The 19,766-nt window shown below is 44.6% G+C and overlaps 1 protein-coding gene across 1 annotated transcript in view; it reads right to left on the bottom strand.

Annotated features, from left to right (window-relative positions):
* The window catches only part of npr1a (natriuretic peptide receptor 1a), a 53,395-nt gene that overhangs the window by 8,053 nt on the left and 25,576 nt on the right, over nt 1-19,766 (bottom strand). Inside the window, exons 6-15 of the mRNA XM_063009670.1 lie at nt 7,612-7,706; nt 7,380-7,515; nt 7,057-7,141; nt 6,840-6,960; nt 6,301-6,375; nt 5,123-5,200; nt 4,912-5,016; nt 3,260-3,331; nt 1,956-2,115; nt 289-444 (exon numbers count right to left, since the gene is read on the bottom strand). Of these exons, the coding sequence (XP_062865740.1) occupies nt 289-444; nt 1,956-2,115; nt 3,260-3,331; nt 4,912-5,016; nt 5,123-5,200; nt 6,301-6,375; nt 6,840-6,960; nt 7,057-7,141; nt 7,380-7,515; nt 7,612-7,706 (1,083 nt within the window). The remainder of the gene's footprint in view (nt 1-288; nt 445-1,955; nt 2,116-3,259; nt 3,332-4,911; nt 5,017-5,122; nt 5,201-6,300; nt 6,376-6,839; nt 6,961-7,056; nt 7,142-7,379; nt 7,516-7,611; nt 7,707-19,766) is intronic.

Genomic DNA, 19,766 nt, shown 5'->3' with positions numbered 1-19,766 from the left:
AGCCAGAGGGATTGGACCGAGCAATCTGGCATCACAGCTTCAAGAGAAAATCGGCATGCCAGCCAATGTGCTGCCAAGAAGACATGAAGAAGCCGTGATATGTATAGAAATCCTTCCACCTGGAGCGGATCAGCGCTCACTAGTCTGTGACTCTTAACGTGGGTGAAACTGCCCAATCTTCATTCAGCACCCACCCTGGTACATAAAGTTTCTACAGAGACACTATGTCATGACCTGCTAGTCTTGATTCGAATGCAAAACGTATCAAACACAGCGCGCGGGACTTACGTTTGGGGCTGAGCGCGGGACCGTCCAGATGGAAGACGCCCTTGAGCAGCGCCAGTTCCTGCAGGACGATGCTGAAGCTGTACACGTCTCCCTTCTGCGTGCCGCACAGGGGGCTGTTCTCGGCACGCAGCAGCTCCGGAGCCGTCCACAGCTTACCTACACGCACAAAATCATTCGTGATCACATCGTTATTATTGCTTGTCTATTCTTTTCACTAATATTTATGCAACCTCTGTGCTGGTCAGTCTTAGGGACTAGGGTGTGGCCCCTGTACCTGCCAGTGTCAGAAAATGAGGTGTGGCCGATGTACCCGTCAGTCAGTTTGTTTGATTTTGGTTCTGGTCAGTCCTGAGGACAGAGGCGTACCCTTTGTACCTGTCAGTCTCAGTAAAGGGGTAGTAATGCTTGTACTTGTTAACTCCGATAAAAAAAATATGTGATCGAGGGCGCTCGAGTGGCGCAGCGGTAAAACACGCTAGCTTATATGGACAGTATTTGATTCATATGGAGATCCGTATCGTGCACGGAGATTCACGCACCGATCCCCATTATCCCCTGTCTCTGTGCAGTACCATCAACCAGCCAGCAGAGGTCATAACTGCAGCAGTCATGAGAAAATCCCTCTGGACAAGCCAGATGCTGTCCATATAAGCGTCCAGTCATATCCGATTCCCCAATCATATTTCACCTCCCCTGCTGTAGACCTCACTCTAGCCAACCGCCTCTTTTCACCTGCACGGGCTGGTTCATATGGAGATCTGTATCGCGCACGGAGAGTCATGCACCGATCTCCATTATCCCTCGACTGGACGCTTTTATGCCCATGGCAATACCCCCATGTCTGGACGCTTATATGGACAGCATCTGGCTTGTCCGGAGGGATTTCTCAAGACTGTAGTTATGACCTCTGCTGGCTGGTCAGTGCCACTGCACAGAGACGGGACTCTCCGTGCGTGATACGGATCTCCAGATGAACCAGACTGGTGCAGGACAGAAGAAGCGGTCGGCTAGACTAAGGTCTGCAGCAGTGGAAGTGAAATATAGTTGGGGAATTGGATACAACTGGACGCTTATATGGACAGTATCTGGCTTGTCCGGAGGGATTTCTCAAGACTGTAGTTATGACCTCTGCTGGCTGGTCAGTGCCACTGCACAGACACTCTCCGTGCGTGATACGGATCTCCATATGAACCAGCCCGTGCAGGTGAAAATAAGTGGTTGACTAGAGGTCTGCAGCAGTGGAAGTGAAATATGGTTGGGGAATTGGATACGACTGGACGCTTATATGGACAGTATCTGGCTTGTCCAGAGGGATTTCTCAAGACTGCTGCAGTTACGACCTCTGCTGGCTGGTCGATGGTACTGCACAGAGTCGAGGGATAATGGGGATCTGTGCGTGACTCTCAGTGCGCGATACGGATCTCCACATAAACCAGACTGTTAAATATGATTGGGGAATTGGATACGACTAAATTGGGAGAAAATTGAGGGGGGAAATGTGGTCTTTCAGTCCTAATTTAGGAGGTGTTGTCCGTCTCTGTTGGTCCCAGTCAGTCCCAGCAAAGGAGGTGTGACCCCAGTGCCGGTCAGTCCGAACGAAGAGGGCGTGGCCGGGACGCCTCCACGTTCACTCGAACGCACTGCTACAATGCTACAACGCAACTCACGTGCGTAGTAGGCGTGCGTGTCGTCGGAGTTGCCCTCCTTGCGGAAGGTGGCCAGGCCGTAGTCGGTGATCTTCAGCACGAAGCGGCTGTCCACCACGCAGTTGGAGGACGTCAGGTTGCCATGGGAGCCGATGCCGCTGTTGTGGAGGAACGCCATGCCCTGCGCACAGAGAAACAAACGAATCCCGCAGCCGTCAGCCTCGATTCTTATAACCCGCCGTCCGCTTTCGCTCGGTTCCGTCTCTGACCTTGACAGCATCGATGTGCTCGCGGTCTCGAGCTGTACAGCAGCTTAAACGATTCATGTGCTCGTTACTGAACCTAGTTATTCAGCCTCCTGATTCCTTGTGGGTGATCAGAACGTGTAGCAGCGTCGCCTCACAGCTGGAAGGATCTGGGTTCGATTCCCCAGGGTCATTTCTGCGTGGAGTTTGCATGTTCTCCCCGTGTCTGCGTGGGTTTCATCCGGGCGCTCCGGTTTCCTCCCACATGTCCAAAGGCATGCAGTCAGACTAACTGGAGCTACCACAAGTAAAACTGCCCTTTGTGTGTGTGTGTGTGTGTGTGTGTGCGCCCTGTGATGGACTGGCAACCTGTTTGAAATGTTTCCGCCCTTTCACCCAGTCAGACAGACCCACCTTGACCCTGACCAGGATAAAGCAGAGGTAAAACAGACACTGAATGACTATAAATGAATGAATGGTGACTTCTGAAAGAGCTTCAGAAATATCAAGTAGCAGTTTTTAAACCATGCAGAACACTGTCCACAGCCAAGTGAGCTTTATTTAGCTTCAGCTACAGACTAGAGGTTGCCATGCATGACAAAAACCCTCGTTTCTGCTGTTTTTTAGTTCATGTGATCTGGACCGAACATCAATCGAGCTTCAAGGTGCCTTCCCTGCATGCCTGTGTTTCAGTCAGGGGTTATAAAGCTTACTTGGCTGTGGACAGTGTCACCAGTGTTCCAGATGTTTCTTATTTATTGCAGAGCTGTTTTAACACACTATATGGCCAAAAGTATGTGGACACCCCTTTAACTTATGGAGTTTAGGTGTTCAGGCAGGTTCGGTGTGGTGGAAGAGGTAGCTCAGTGGTTCAAGCACTGGACCAGTAATGATAAGGTTGCCGGTTGAAGCCTCTCCTCTGCCGAGCTGCCACCGTTGGGCCCCTGAGCAAGGCCCTTAGCTCTCAATTACTCAAACTGTATCCTACTGAACAGCTTTGGGATGAATCAGAACATCTACTGTGAACCATAAATAAACTCTTGACTCTTGAGACCCACGTGTCCGGTGTAGCAAACGGACCTTGACGATGTCGTTGATCAGAGAATAGCGGAACATCCAGTCCAGAGTGATACTCTCGATCTCCATCAGGTCCTGAAGGTAAAACACACACACACACACACACACACACACTTTAATAAGAAACAAACCCACAGCGAACTGAAACAGTTGCACTTTATTTAAAAAGGTCAAACAGTGTGTATCAGCATCTTAATATTCATGAAATGCATTAAAATTCACAGCGTGAACTCACTCACACACTCGCACGCGCACACACACACACACACACTCACACACGCGCACACACACACTCACACACTCACACACACACACTCACACACACACACACTCTCTCACACACACACACACACACACACACACACACACACACACACACACACACACAGCCTCCTGTGATATACAGATCTAATCTGACTGATGTATCTGGATTACTTGGTTTAATGAAATGAATGAAGTGTGTGTGTGCGTGTGTGTGTGCATGTGTGTGTGTGTGTAATAAAACAGCACGATGTGTCTTTGTGCCACCTGACACTATTATTTATGTTCTATGGCAGTAAAGCATGACTGCAGTTCTTACAGCCAGTCCTAGTCCCTCTACAGTCCGAATCTTGGTCTTAGTCCGAGTCTCAAGATCATTTAATCGTTTTCTTGATTCTAATCTAAAACTTGAATCTACCATTTCTCCTAGGTGGTATTAGTCTTGGTCTTATCTTGGTCCCTACACAGTCTTACTCTTATTGGTGTGGGTCTCGGTCTTGTTTTGGTCTTTACAAGGTCTTAGAGTCTTAGGTCGTATGGATCTTGGTCTTGTCTTATTCCTTACATGGTCTTACTCTTAGGTGGTATGGATCTTGATTTTGTCTTGGTCTCTACAAGTTCTTGCTTCTAGGTGGTATTAGTCTTGGTCTTGTCTTGGTCTTCAAATGCTCCTGTTCTTAGTCTTGTCTTAGTCTTTACAATGTCTTGCTCCTAACTTTGTCTTAGTCTTTACAAGGTCTTGCACTTATGTGGTATTAGTCTTAGTCTTATCTTGGTCTTTACAATGTCTTGCTCTTAGGTGGTATGGGTCTTGGTCTTAGTCCTGGTCTTTACAAGGTCTTGCTTTTAGGCGATATTAGTCTTGGTCTTGTCTTGGTTTTACAAGGGTAGCTCTTCAACGGTGTGGGTCTCAGTCTTGTTTTGGTCTTTACAAGGTCTTGGTCTTAGGCGGTATGGGTCTTGGTGTTATCTTGGTCCTTACATGGTCTTACTCTTAGGTGGTATGGATCTTGATCTTATCTTGGTCTCCACAAGCTCTTGCTTCTAGGTGGTAATAGTCTTGATCTTGTCTTGGTCTTCAAAAGGTCATGTTCTTAGTCTTGTCTTAGTCTTTACAAGGTTTTGCTCTTAGGTGGTATGGGTTTTGGCCTGGTCTTGGTCCTTACAAGGTCTTGCTCTTAGGTCATATGGGTCTTGGTCTGATTTGCTCCAAGGGTTCATTAAATAATTAAATACATTAAATACACTGGCAACACACCAGCACCCTTGCACTCTGCCTTACACCTAGTGTTTTTGAGAGGTTTTTGGCTACGGTGGGGCCGGTTTTACTGTGGACCCACCTCAGCCATGACCAGGATGACCTGGATGTCTGGGTGTGGGTTGTGCATGTGTACCTGTAGGCTCCCTCTTGGACAATACTCGGTGAGGATGCAGATGTTCGGGGCGTCGATACAGGCTCCGATAAACCTGGTCAGGTGTTCGTTCTGCACATCACGCATCTACAGGAGGAAAGAAACGACCCGTCAGTCTCGGTCAGCGTTCCCACGCGTCCCGCTCGGTCAGTTATTTTAGCAGAGCGGGCGGTGCGAGTGCAGGCGGACTCACGTGTTTGAGTTCAAACAGAACCTTCCTGGTGAGCTCGATGCGCTTCTTGTTGACATACTTAATGGCCGTAATGTTTCCCTGGAGAAAAGCACATTAGCATGAAGAACTTCAGTGTTTGCTCTCTCGGCTCTCGCAGAGACGAGCTTTAGAGGAGAACAAACGGCTCTTAATGCAGACGGACGATAAAATAAATAACCTGACGTACAACAGACCACTAAAGACGACTCGTTTTAATACGGTAACACGGCGGCTGAATGAAACCGAGGGCCGGATGTATAAAGACGAGAACATTTACATTCTGCTCCCCAAATACATCCAAGATCACAAATACAGCCAGATGCCTTTAATATACTCTATATGGTCAAAAGTATTTGGACACCAGACCATGAGCTTGATGGACTTGAAGGTGATCTTTTAAGCCAGAACAGCAGCCGCTTTTTTTATAATAATAATAATAATAATAATAATAACAACAGTTATAATAATAATAATTATAATAATAAAATAATAATAATAAAACATTAACAATAAAACAATAATAATAGTAATAATAATAATAATAGTAGTAACAATAATAATAATAATAATAATAATAATAGTAAAAATAATAATAAGTTATAATAATAATAATTATAATAATAAAATAATAATAATAAACATTAATAAAAAACATTAATAATAATAATAGTAACAATAATAAAAATAATAATAACAATAATAACAATAATAATAATAGTAACAATAATAATTATATTAATAATAGTAAAAATAATAATAACAACAGTTATAATAATAATAATTATAATAATAAAAAAACATTAATAATAATAGCAATAATAATAATAATAGTAATAATAATAATATAATAAAACAATAATAAAACATTAATATTAAAATAATAATACTACTACTAATAATAACAACAATAATAATAATAAAATAATAATAATAATAATAATAACAATAATAATAATAATAACAATAACAACAGTTATAATAATAATAATTATAATAATAAAAAAACATTAATAATAGCAATAATAATAATAGTAATAATAATAATAATAATAATAATAACACAATAATAAAACATTAATATTAAAATAATAATAATAATAATAATAATAACAACAATAATAACAATAATAATAATAATAACAAGTACAAGTTCACAGTACCTTGTAGTAACAGGTCTTGGCATATATCTGGACGTTTCCCTCCATGGTCAGTAGCGAACCGTAGTTGGAGCCTCTCTGTGGGAAGAAATTGAAGCATGAACTTAAAGTAGTTTTAAAAATGCTGAATCATGATGGATTATTTTGATGTGAGGGTAACGTGATTGTGACCTGGTTGGATCTCTACAGACAGCTGAAGTCACAGGGATCTAAAGCTTGCTTGACCGTGGAAGTATTTACAGCAGACCTGTATTTGGTTTTAAGATCTTTTTCAGTATATAGTTACGACAGGTTGGGTTTACTTCCTGACATCGCTGCTCTCCATTATCTCCCGTCTCTGTGCAGCGCCTTAACCAGCCCCGCCTTAATCAAGCCCCGCCACCACCAAGTTGCCACTGTTGGGTCCTTGAGCAAGGCCCTTAACCCTCAATTGCTCATTGTGTAAGTCGCTTTGGATAAAAAGCGTCTGCTAAATGCTGAAAATGTAAATGTATAAACGTGTGTGTGCGTGCTGGTGTGTGTGTGTGTGTGTGCGTGCTCACCATGGACAGCGTCAATCTGCTGCAGGTTCTGCGCAGCGTCTTCTCCATGTTATTGATCTGAATATTCTCCCAGTGCACCCGCCACAACTGAGCCGCCAGCTCGTTCTCCAGCTTCACCTTCCTGAGGAACAACATCACGCCACAGAGAGGGCCGGGGTCAGCCAAAATGTATACGACGTGCCCCCCCCCCAGAACGCGCCTGTATGTCTGTACGAACCTGTAGACGAAGACGGTGACGGTGACGATGATGATGAAGATGAAGCACACCACTATGGAGATCATCTGGTGCATGGTGACCGTCCCTGGAATAAAGATCAAACTACATGTTGATAGGTATTAATCAGTAGTTACACAGCCATTTCTCAGGCTCTAGGACTCCACCGAACCATTGTGAGAGCTGAATTTGAGGTCCATGTGTCGAACCTGAGGTACAATTTTGTTCCAATATGCAATTAGACAGCTAGGAAAAGGGGGGCAAATACTTTTTCACATCTTAGCGAGTAGGATTTAGAGTGACCGGAAGACCCGGGTGTCGCTTACTGGCCAGACAGGCTGGATTGTCGTTCTTAAAACCACAGACTGGTATATCTGGAGGAGGAACCCCCTTCAACCAGTGCACCTTCATCCCTGGTTCTGGAACCATCTGCTTCAGACTGCTGTTATACACCGAGACGATCTGCAACACACACACACACACACACACACACACAGGTCACATGACGCTAAAACACTGAACCTATTCAGAACTGATCTGAGGTCCGGATGAAGCTACCTGATAAACTCCAGTCTCAGTATCAGTCATGTCCCACAGAGCGAAATCGATCTCCCGGTTGCCGTTCTTATCCATCTCCACCAAACCCGTCACACCTACCAGGACCAGACAAAAAAATACGTTATATGGTCGAAAGTATAAAGACACCTAACAATAAGCCTGCTGGACGCTTATTGAGTTGACCGACATGCGTGGACGTCCCCTCTTCAGGTGTTTTAGCTGTGTACAAAGCAAAGACCGAATGAACCTGAGTGGCCTGAACACTTTTGGGATGAATTGGAACACAGACTGCAGGCCAGACCTTTCCGTCGAACATCAGACTGACAAAACAGGTTTAAATTCTTTCAGACGCACTCCATCTTAAGCCTTTCCAGAACAGTTAGGGCTGATGAAGCTGCAAAAAAGAAGCAGTGCTAGATCAGTGGTTTAAGTACAGGTTTAGTGATTAGAAGGTCGCTGGTTCCAGTCCCACCACTGCCAAGCTGCTCCAGTTGGACCCTTGAGCAAGGCCCTTAACCCTCAATTGCTTGCCCTATAATAGGTTACAATGATAAGTTGCTTCAGATAAAGGCGTCCACTAACTAGTGATGAGTCCAGTGATTAGAAGGTCGCTGGTTCCAGTCCCACACGTTGGACCCTTGAGTAAGGCCCTTAACCCTTAACTGCTTGCACTGTAATTAGTAACAATGATAAGTCACTTTAAATAAAGGTGTTAGCTAAGTAGTGATTAGTCCAGTGATTAGAAGATCGCTGGTTCCAGCCCCACCTGTTGGACCCCTGAGCGAGGCCCTTAACCCTCAATTGTTCGCACTGTAATCGGTTACAGTGATAAGTCACTTCAGATAAAGGTGTCCGCTAAATGCATTGAATGTAAACGTAAACAAAGAGAGTTGGTTTGGGTGTCCACATACTTTTGGCCATATATAGTTTACCATTTAAATCTGACTGACAGAATCACAGCATATGCTGCCCATATGTACAAAATATGCGGGCAGCAGAACGGGCATTCGGAGAGAGCGCGGAGGGAACGGTGCCAGTCTAACGGCTCTTTTAACAGGTGGCACCAGAGCGGCATCGATGCCTTCGCCAACTCTGTGTTTCTATTTTTTTTATCAGTGAACGGACGTCATGTATTCTAGAGCTTTTTATGCATTTTTCTCTAATTTCCGGCCAATTTAGTCATATCCAATTCCCTATTTGTCACCTGTACTGCTGCAGACCTCCACTACTGTCAGAGAAGGGCCAAAAGTGTGTGGACACCCCTGTTAATGATTGAATTTAGTCATTACAGGTGTATTACAATGATATAAAAGAAAAGGGCCAAGGCTGAGACACGCCCCCTTAGTACCGTCGCTTCTTTTCACCTGCACCAGGCTGGTTCATATGGAGAACCGTATCGCGCACCGATCTCCATTATCCCCCGTCTCTGTGCAGCACCATCGACCAGCCAGCAGAGGTCGTAATTCCAGCATTCCCACCCTCGTACGAGCCAATCATTGTCCGTATAAGTGCTCGACCTGCTCGTAGCAGATCTGAGATACGACCTAGCGAGTTCGAGATGCCACACGGCTATTTCTCAGGCTCTAGGACTCCACCGAACCATAGTGAGAGTCATCATATACAAATGGGGAAAAACTTGGACCAGAACCGAATCTTTTCAGATGCACCCAGTGAGCTGCACGTCTTCTGTAGATCATCATTACGTGTAAAAATGCTTTGAACCAACGTCAAAACATACACTATAGTGCCGAAAGTATGTGGACACCCCTGCTAATGATTGTATTTAGTCATTACAGGTGTATTACAATGGTGTAAAAGAGGAGGGCCAAGGCTGAGACACGCCCCCTTAGTACTGACCGCTTCTTTTTACCTGCACCAGGCTGGTTCATATGGAGATACGTATCGTGCACGGAGAGTCGCACACCGATCTCCATTATCCCCCGTCTCTGTGCAGTGCCATCGACCAGCCAGCAGAGGTCGTAACTGCAGCATTCCCACCCTCGTACGAGCCAATCGTTGTCTGTATAAGTGCACCCAGTGAGCTGCACGTCTTCTGTAGATCGTCACTACATCTAAAAATTCTTTAAACCGACGTCAAAACATACACTATAGGGTCGAAAGTACGTGGACACCCCTGCTAATGATTGAATTTAGTCATTACAGGTGTATAAAATGATATAGGGTAAATGGCATGCTTTTAACAGTGTGCCAACTGTTTGGGGAACACAAAGCGAGCTCTATAAAGACCTGGTTTGACTAGTTGTGTACTCTATTGACTAATTTGGCACAAATTCCCACACAGACACACTCCCTCCAAAGTCCTGAAACGAGGCTTCTCAGAATCCACAAAGGAAAGACAAGCTCATAGTCAGCTGTCCCAATACTTTTGCCCATATAGCTTTCAAAAAAGGAAACGACTTTTTCATTGCACTGCGAGTTCAAGTGCCGGTTATCGCTGTAGCTACTGCCATGGAAACTGGTATCTAAACCCAGAGCTGCCAACAATTAGTGCTGGAGTGGAAAAAAAGCTGTGCACGGCGTTACGCGGACCGCTGATCGTCTGATGATCTGATTAGGCATGAAAAGAACAAAGCTGGCGAGAGGGTGAGACCGAAACACTTCTAAACACCCCTCGATGCCACCTCAGCTCTCGTCAATAATTACACTCTCGCCGCACTCGCACGCCGGCAGCGCGGAGAGGGTGAAGCGTCCCCGCCGGTGTTAAGGCCTCGTCACGGACGGGGGTCAGCGGGGGTGACCGTCCGCACGTCATCCCTTCAGAACCATTAGCGGGGCGGAGACGAATCAGGAGCGAAACCTGATGCCCGGCGTCCGTGTGCGATGCTCTCCTCTGGGAAGCGACCCGGACAACACGAGAGGGAAACGGGACGCGGGTCTGTTTTATCTCGGCGGCATCGCTGGTGTCCGATCAGCTGGCCTTCCTGAACCGATTAGGAATGATCTGCGCGCTCGCACGTACACCGTGAGTCCGCTGTGTGGACAACAGAGCGTCCACCAAGGGACAAACTAGCCAATAAAATAACGATTCCTTGGCTGCTCGCACTAGGGGGCGCCACATTGGGCGCATATAGAATAGAATAGAATGCCTTTATTTGTCATATATACATATACAGGGGTACAGTATAATAACATTCTTTCTTCACATTTCCCAGCTTGTTTGTATGGCACCCCTGGAGCTGAGAGGGTTAAGGGCCCTGCTCAAGGGCCCAACAGTGGCATGCATGGCAGAGCTGGGATTCAAACTCTCAACCTTTCAGTTGATAGCCCAAAGCTCCACCCACTAGGCTACTACTGTCCCAGCATCTCTGATAGGGCACAATTTTGACCCCGACGCCCTTCCTGACACGACTCTCCTATAGATCCGGGTTTGGGACCTGCACTTAGTGTGCACTAATGCCGTTCACTGGGATTCGAACCCCTAGAGCTCTTTGTGTGAAATAAGCATCAGATCCAGTCTGAAAGCGTCCACATGTATCTGTGTTTATCTGGATTTTCCTCCCTGTTTCACTTTTAAACTTGTGTTACAGCTCCAGCTTCTGAGAAATGGTGAGAATCAGAATCAGCTTCACCCAGAGTCACAAAATAAAGCTTAACATGGTTTAATGTATTAAAAGAAGGAGACAGGAGCACTAAACTTCTCTTCATTATTACTGCTCATAAGTTCCTCCACTAATCACATTCATCACTCGCTGTTTTAGTACAATAAGTCACTTTTATTGCGTCATATCAAACAGTTCGTCTCATTGGAGGAGCTTTGAAAAGTTTAGTTCAATCAGGTGAACTTAAGATTAAGTTCCGGTCAATAGCAGCAGTAAGATTCGAACCGTGGATCCCCAGATCTCAGAAGCGGTGGGCTGGCGTGCTTCGCCGCTGTGCCACCCAAGAGCCCCGTCCTTAAATAGAGAAATATCCCGTTCCAAGCGATGAGAACACGTTACATAACTCACATAATAAACTCACACGGACCGGCGAACACGACACCGAACTCACTGAGAAAAACACAAACACATGTTTTACACGCCAAGCTGGTGGAATCACATGGAATTCTTCCAACCGCACCGGAAAACACGATCACAAGAATGTCGCTGTGAGGACGGCGTGGGTAACGGCGGAGGCATGGGAAGAACTCCGCGCGGGCCCGCCGGGTGTGGGAATGGGTACGAGTCAACACTCTCAGTCCGAGTCCGAATCGCATGGGGACGTGAAAATGAAGACGGATGGGCGTCCTTCATCATCCTACGCCTACGAGCTGTCGTTTTATATCAGGCATTAAATTCATCCCGAGTATCAAAATAGATAAAAGAGAGAAAAATGCACTCGAGATAATAATATTAATATTAATAAACATATTTTTCCATGCGTTGTTCCTTTCTCCACCAATCAATTCCGTTTTACAATTTCAGCCATAACATTAAAACCACCTCCTTGTTTCTACACTCACTGTCCATTTTATCAGCTCCACTTACCATATAGGAGCACTTTGTAGTTCTACAATTACTGAATGTAGTCCATCTGTTTCTCTACATACTGTTTAACCTGCTTTAATCCTGTTCTTCAATGGTCAGGACCCCCCCAGGACCACCACAGAGCAGGTATTATTTAGGTGGTGGATCATTCTCAGCACTGCAGTGACACTGACATGGTGGTGGTGTGTTAGTGTGTGTTGTGCTGGTATGAGTGGATCAGACACAGCAGCACTGCTGGAGGTTTTAAACACCGTGTCCACTCACTGTCCACTCTATTAGACACTCCTACCTAGCCGGTCCACCTTGTAGATGTAAAGTCAGAGACGATCGCTCATCTATTGCTGCTGTTTGAGTCGGTCATCTTTTAGACCTTCATCAGTGGTCACAGGACGCTGCCCACGGGGCGCTGTTGGCTGGATATGTTTGGTTGGTGGACTATTCTCAGTCCAGCAGTGACAGTGAGGTGTTTAAAAACTCCAGCAGCACTGCTGTGTCTGATCCACTCGTACCAGCACAACACACACTAACACACCACCACCATGTCAGTGTCACTGCAGTGCTGAGAATGATCCACCACCTAAATAATACCTGCTCTGTGGGGGTCCTGTGGGGGGTCCTGACCATTGAAGAACAGGGTGAAAAAGGGATAACAAAGTATGCAGAGAAACAGATGGACTACATTCAGTAATTGTAGAACTACAAAGTGCTTCTATATGGTAAGTGGAGCTGATAAAATGGACAGTGAGTGTAGAAACAAGGAGGTGGTTTTAATGTTATGGCTGATCAGTGTATAATTATAACAGATGGCTGAACGTAATAAGACTCCCTGATGGAGGATCCTCGGTGAGGTTTGGTCGGTGCCCCTGTGCTGTCTCAGCGGGATCTCTGCGGTGCCTCTGTGGAGGATCTGATAGATCAGCGGAGGATCCGATCTGCACTCACAGCTCGATAAAAACATCAATCCTGCTGCTGAATGGACTCCATTTACTGCTGATTAGAGCTGCTGGCAGGACTTCAGAAGCACTATCACACAGGAGAAGCTGGACCAGCCTTCGCCTTCAGAAGAGCTTCATGGGATCTTATCCGACGTTTCCTGAGGGGTCTGGGGTGGAATGTTGGACGCTTCTACATCTTCTGCTTCTGCCTGTGTTTTACAGCTTCACTCATTTATTCATTCACTGTCTGTTTTACCACTGTATTATCCTGGTCAGGGTCGCGGTGGGTTTGAAACACTCCAGACAGGTTGCCAGTCCATCTAAAGGCAGACCTGAACTGACCTGCACGTCTTTGGACTTCTTAGAGGAAACCGGAGCACCTGAAGGAAACCCACACGAACACAGAGAGAACATGCAAACTCAACAGCAGGGAATCGAACCCAGGCCCTTCTTGCTGTAAGGCGACAGCGCTACCTGATGGTCATGGAAGGTGCTCATGTGTCTATAAGGAATCAAGGATGTTAGCTGTTGTGTAGTTTAGGATCAATTATTATATTTAAATCCTGGTCAGGGTCATGGCGGGTACAGTTTCATCGGGAAACACTGAACGCAGGGCAGGAACACCTCGGACAGAGCGCCAGTCCACCGCAGGGCTTCGGCCACCCCACTCAGACAACGCCCGGCTGGCCAACAACGTCCCTGAGACTCGAACCCAGAGCTCAGCGGTGGTTGGCTAATGCAGCAGATCGCGGCCCCACCCGAGCGCCCGCTAAAACAAAATGTGACAAAGAATTAGATTTAAAAGAGGTAAGGAATTTTGTTAATGTAAATAAAAGGAAATTTGCTTCGAAAATGGAATTTCTATATATTAGCCTGACGTGAGATTCCTTATTCCTCCTCCACGTTTGTATTTTTAGTGACACACGACTGTTAATTCTACAGAGACGCCGAATTATAAAAGCAAGTACATCGATAAATAATCAATGCAATATCAACCACCTAGGAACCCAGTGCGCAACAAGGAAACTCACTGTGGACGTGGTGCTGGTCCATCACAGGGAAATATCAAATATCAACACATGTCCCTCACAACTATGGGCAGTTTTTGGGGTAGGAGCACACTATAAGAGCGTGTAAAACCTTTACAGACAGTAACTGACCACCACTATTGAACCCAGGACCCACTCTCAAGGAGCAGTTTTACACAACTGGATGCTAATCACTAAAGAAGTGGCAAAACTGCTTTTGCGTTGGCTGTGCCATCGTTTCCTATGGAGTTTTTTGGAGTTTTATGAAGCCAAGTTGGGCTTGCGATTTTTGTGCTTGCTGTGGCGCTCATCTGACTGAACAGTTTGAAGGCTGAAGTCTAGAGATTGGATCACGTTTTGTACACACAGGAATCAGAAAATGACCAGCAGCCTTCAGGTGTGGTGCGATTTTATTGAAATACACTTCATAAACATCAATGTTCCTCTTTGCTTTTATTTCCTAATTTACGGCATTAACGACCTCGCGGGTCACGTGGCATCTCAATGCCGCCATAATGCAAGTGAAAACAATCAGGTGTCGGAAAAATTCAGCGCCGTGTGATTCGGTGACAAAGGTCTCGACACAGAAAGGAAGCTTCCTGCACAGGAAGTGCTGCGCGGTGGCCTCAGCTGGCGACCGATCTCTTACCGTCACAGGGAGGCGAACGACGCTCGCTTACCGACACCTGATCGGATTCCCTCTCTGGAGTAAAATCTGAGCGAGGCTGGGAAGGGAGGAAGGGGACAGGGTGGGGAACGTGGGTTTAGGAAGAGGGTTCATGGATACAGGATGTCCTCGCTGCACACACACCGGGTTTGGGAGGTATGCAGGGTTGCCGGTTAGACATTGGAGAAGAGAGAAGCACCAGCTGATCCCTTGAGGAAAGCTTTTATAGGGTTAGGATGCCAGGTTTGGACCAAATGACTTCTTTCTTGACCCACCTAAAGCTCTAGTCAAATGTCTTCCAAATGTTTCTAGTTCTTGGAAGACGTGTTTTCCTGGATTATACCTGAGCATTTGGGGTTGGATTTTTTCTTAAATCTGGCAAGAGACCACTGTTCCATGTACTTTCTAATAAATCAACCAACATTTAAGGTCCTGTGTGTATATTTCTGACCCAGTAGATATGAAAACAACCCACAATGCTGCACATCAGGGGCACATCAAGTTCCCAGCAACTAGATGCACAGAAATTCCACATATAGAAACAAAAAGGAATGTAAACAAACAAATATGCAACAGTACTACACATTCAACCTCTTCCCTCCCAGACAGACATAAAGAAAGAAAGAAAAAGAAAGAAACAAAAACAGACAAATAAAGAAAAAGAAACACAGAAATAAAAAGACAGACAGAAAGTAAGAAAAAGTAAGTAAGAAAGACAGAAAGAAAGACAGACAGAAAGACAGACAGACAGAAAGTAACAAAGAATGACAACAAAAAGTAAGACAGAAGGAAGAAAGAAAGACAGACTACAGACAGACAGAAAGAAATAAAGACAGACAGAAAAACTGAAAAAAGGAAAGAAAGACAGAAAGAAAGAGAGAAATGGAGCAATTTGATGGATATTTTAAAAGCTATTGAAGTTATTAATATGCTGAATACTTTAAATGCTATTGAAGTTATGAATAAAAATCTGTTTTTTATTATGTAATAAAGGGTAAAAGTGTCAGTATAAGAGTTGTAGTATGTAATGTGGGTTACACTTGATAAAATACAACTTGTTTTGGAGCAATTTGATGGATATTTTAGTTATTAATATGCTGAAAGACAGAGAGAAAGAAAGACAAAAAGTAAGAAAGACAGAAAGAAAGAAAAAAAGGAAAGAAAGACAGACAGAAAGAAAAAGAAAGAATTCAACACTAGAATGAATGTGGCAGGATAATAAAGCAGGACAGGCTCTTTATAATGTGTTATTTACTCAGTACAGGAACAGTGACATCATCGGTCTGGTTTTCTCTGTTTCTTATAAAAGGTTTTTTTTCAGTTCTGGTATAAATAACGAGCCGAGCGCCGACGTTTTCCTTTCATTAAAAATGCATCAGATCAGCCGAAATGCTCCGCTGGCTGGAAGGTCATCAGACCCGACCGTAACCGGATCCTGCCGGCAAACGTGTCTTTCACAATCAGTAATTGTTTATAAATCTGTACTGCACTGATGCCTCAGAGTACAAAATAATAATAAGACACTGATTCAGTTCTTATAAACATATGACTTTTGGAAAAATCTGGTTTTAGGAAGCATCAATTTTTTTGTTTGTTTGTCCTTCAGTTGTGGCTATTTAGATCTTCTTGCTGCCAGCTACCGCTTCTTTTCACCTGCCAGTGAGGCGGTGCCACACATCGTCACGTGCTGCCATCCACCTGAGGCAGAGTCCACAGCCACAGTCCCTCCCCCTATAGGCTCAAAGACAACTGTGTGTCTGTTCGGTCACCCAGCCGGCTGGTAGCAGAGCTGAGATTTGAACCCGAGAGCTCGAGAACTCAGCGCCGGTGGGCTGGCATCCACATGAGCGCCTGGGTCTATTTTTTTTAACCGTAAGGATGAGAAACAACCCAACTACTGGATAATCCAGCTAGGATGCTAGAAAGAATCAGAGTTGTCAACATTTCCATTTTACCTGTAGAAAAGAGAACGCCGAACGATTTAAAGATCAGCGTTAAATGCCGCCAGAGGAAACGCAATCCATAATGCAGTCCATAAGTTTTTAGACAGTGCAGTAAAGTCAATAGAATGCTAAATTGCTCACAGACTGCAGCGTACACGCTTCATTATCTGTTCTTTGGACGCTTCTCGAGACTTCAGACCTCGTTCTGCCTCGTGGAAATGAAAGAAACAGATTTTTCTAATTAGTTTGTAGTTTATTGTTCGGGACAGCTTTCTGTTTACGCTCTACTGACCCGGCGGCAGGATGTTCCAGGCCGAGGGACCGGCGCTAAACGCTGACACATGCTGAAATAACAAGCCAAGAACCCACGCGGGGGTCCGAGCACTCCGGGGAGGGACAGAGGTCAGCGCACCAGGCCGCCGAGGACCCGAAGTTCCCCGCTAAGCTCGGCCTAGCTGCCTCGCTACGATCCGCAATTATCGCCGTGTCTGTCAGCGGCTTCGTTTAAACGTCCGCGAATGATTTTCTCCTCCTGCCAGATCGCACGTTCGGCCTCCGCTATGCCGCCGCACGCCTCACGCCTCCCGAAAGCAAATAATCAGATCTGTCAGCACCAGACTGCAGCTCAGTGCCAACCATCACTGACGAGTTATTACAGGATTATTGGAGCGGACGGTCAAAGTGATTCAAATCCATTCAAACGTCCGATCGTTTTTTTCTTTCGGCTACACGTTCTGTTCCAAAATGCTGCACAGCCGAGAGAATCTGAATAAAAATCAACTCAGTCTTTTCGAATTAGATGTAAACTCTGATTCACCTGATCGTTTGAAGAATTTAATTGGATAATTTAATTGGAGTCTAGTGAACAAATCGCTACTAACTAGGACTGTCACGCGATTAAAATTTATTAAAATTAATCGCAATTAATCGCTCACTAATAACTAAGCACAATTTGAACAGTTGTGCACATTTTTATTGCAAGAACATGTTTGCCAATAAAAACATTCATAAAATTATGATCAAATTATTAAATCTAAATTATTTGTAGAAAGCCAGTCAATGCCTGTATAGAGTTGTTAACAGCTACCCATCATTCAGCCAGTTATTCAAAATGACAAGTCTGTTCACATTATCTGGCAAAAGCGAGGATCTTTACCTGTTCATAACCCTGTTACTGAAAACAGGCGCTCATAATATGAACCATCTCTAGATGCAACACCACTGGTGTAACTAGGAGCTCATGGGCCCCAGTGCAAAAAAAATAATTTGGGCCCCCTCAACAAATTGCACATGCTGATAGCTGATCAGAATGAATTAAAAGTCACTCAGAAGTTACACTTCAAGTCCAGATTCCTGCCTCTGGTATTTTTAATGCACAGTTTTAGTTACTTCCCCAGTGCACCTGCCCCAATCCCCCAATCCCCCAGTCCCCCCATGTAGTTATGGCCCTGTGCAACACGTATAACGTCATGTCGACCCACATCGTTAACTATGTTAAAGCATTTATACAGTCCATTGCGATCCATTTACCACCAGAGTTTGTAATGTTCCCATGACGTGTACAGTCCATAAGCTTTACATCCAAATTCCTCTATAGTAAAGTTAGACTGAGTGTTATAATAAAGCATCAATTAATAACTGTAATTTTGGAGTTGGAGTATTAGGCTAGTGTCCCCTAGGTGCCCATGAATCTAATTAATATCACTGGAATTTAATGCAATGCTTTCTTAGAACATCAGGATCCACGGGTCAGCCGGCAGATCCAAAATAAAAAACACATTTTATATAACAGCTTATCTGGTGACACACAGATTACATCCAAACAACTCACATGCTTTTAATAAAGTTCATTAATGATCGAAGCGAGATTTCTAGCATGTCAGATATCTGTCAACTCACTATAGAACAATCCATACTGGTTGTGTTGCCAAATCCACTCAGATTTATTTATTTGTCCTCTTTGATTTTACGCTGCACTTCAGCGCACAAACTTTGATCGCTCGCTACTTGTTGACGTGCATTTTTGGACGTGGTATCATTAAACCCCTCATCACTTCTCGTGTTTGTTTTCGTGAGTAAATGTAGTTCGGGAGAAAAGAGAAGCTCGCCTGCGATTCCAGTTGGTGATAGATGGTGTAGTGTGAACCCCCTATCGCCGATCAGTCGTGTAGTGTGAAATCCACACCGACTTGAAAGACTCTTGATTACAAGAGATCCAGTTGTGTAGTGTGAACTTGTAGTGTGTAGTGTAAGCGGAGCTGCTTCTCTTAATAAAACCCAAAAACGAGAAGCTAAACACTTCTAGTTTAACACTGGGAGAATCTCTGAACGAGCGCTAGCCTGCCACCTTCCGCGGGTTTAGTGCATGTGGCGCAGGAATAGCCCTGAGTAAATGGAAAAGATCAGATTAAAAGGAAAAAAGAAGGACATCACTCTGCTACTTCTTGTAATTTGCCGTTTCTTGCTAATCAACTAGTTTGAATCAGATTTAAAGTCTTTTTTCCAGACTGGAATTGAAAATGAACAGTTATTGTATGAGTGGTGCGCTATTACAAGGTGCTGGAAACCTGATGAGCGCTTCAGAGTGCAGTCATGACACAGCGCTAATAAACCACGTGATAATGATTCTGAGAAGCTGAAAAATTCCGCCGGTGTCGAGACGTCCGACTCGATAAAAAGCGAAGCTGAATATCGTGATTACAGATCTTCATAAGAGCTGAACTGGGAAATAAATGGTTAAAATGAATGAACATGAATGTGATTTATGGGTTGAAACGATTATTTGGACGCTAAACTGGATGAAATAAAGATTTTTAGATGTTCAGTTCATACAGCTGTTCAACAGATGTGAGCGTTGTTTCATAGCTGCGCTGTTCATCAATAACAACTCACATCAAGTTAATTCTTATAAATAAACATTCATACATTTGTTGTTTGTTTTACTACACCTTTATCCTGGTCAGGGTTGCAGTGGGTCATCCATGGTGCTCAAAGATCAGCTGATTGACCCAGGTTGTTGCTGAACTTTTTTAAAGCTCCTCCAATGAGATGAACTGTTTGATATGATACTTACTCCAGTAAAACAGCGAGTGAGG

This window comes from Trichomycterus rosablanca, chromosome 2 (genome assembly GCF_030014385.1).
Source record: "Trichomycterus rosablanca isolate fTriRos1 chromosome 2, fTriRos1.hap1, whole genome shotgun sequence".
Classification (NCBI taxonomy): domain Eukaryota; kingdom Metazoa; phylum Chordata; class Actinopteri; order Siluriformes; family Trichomycteridae; genus Trichomycterus; species Trichomycterus rosablanca.
Note: the sequence above shows the minus strand (reverse complement) of the source record. Positions and strands in the feature narration are given on the sequence as shown.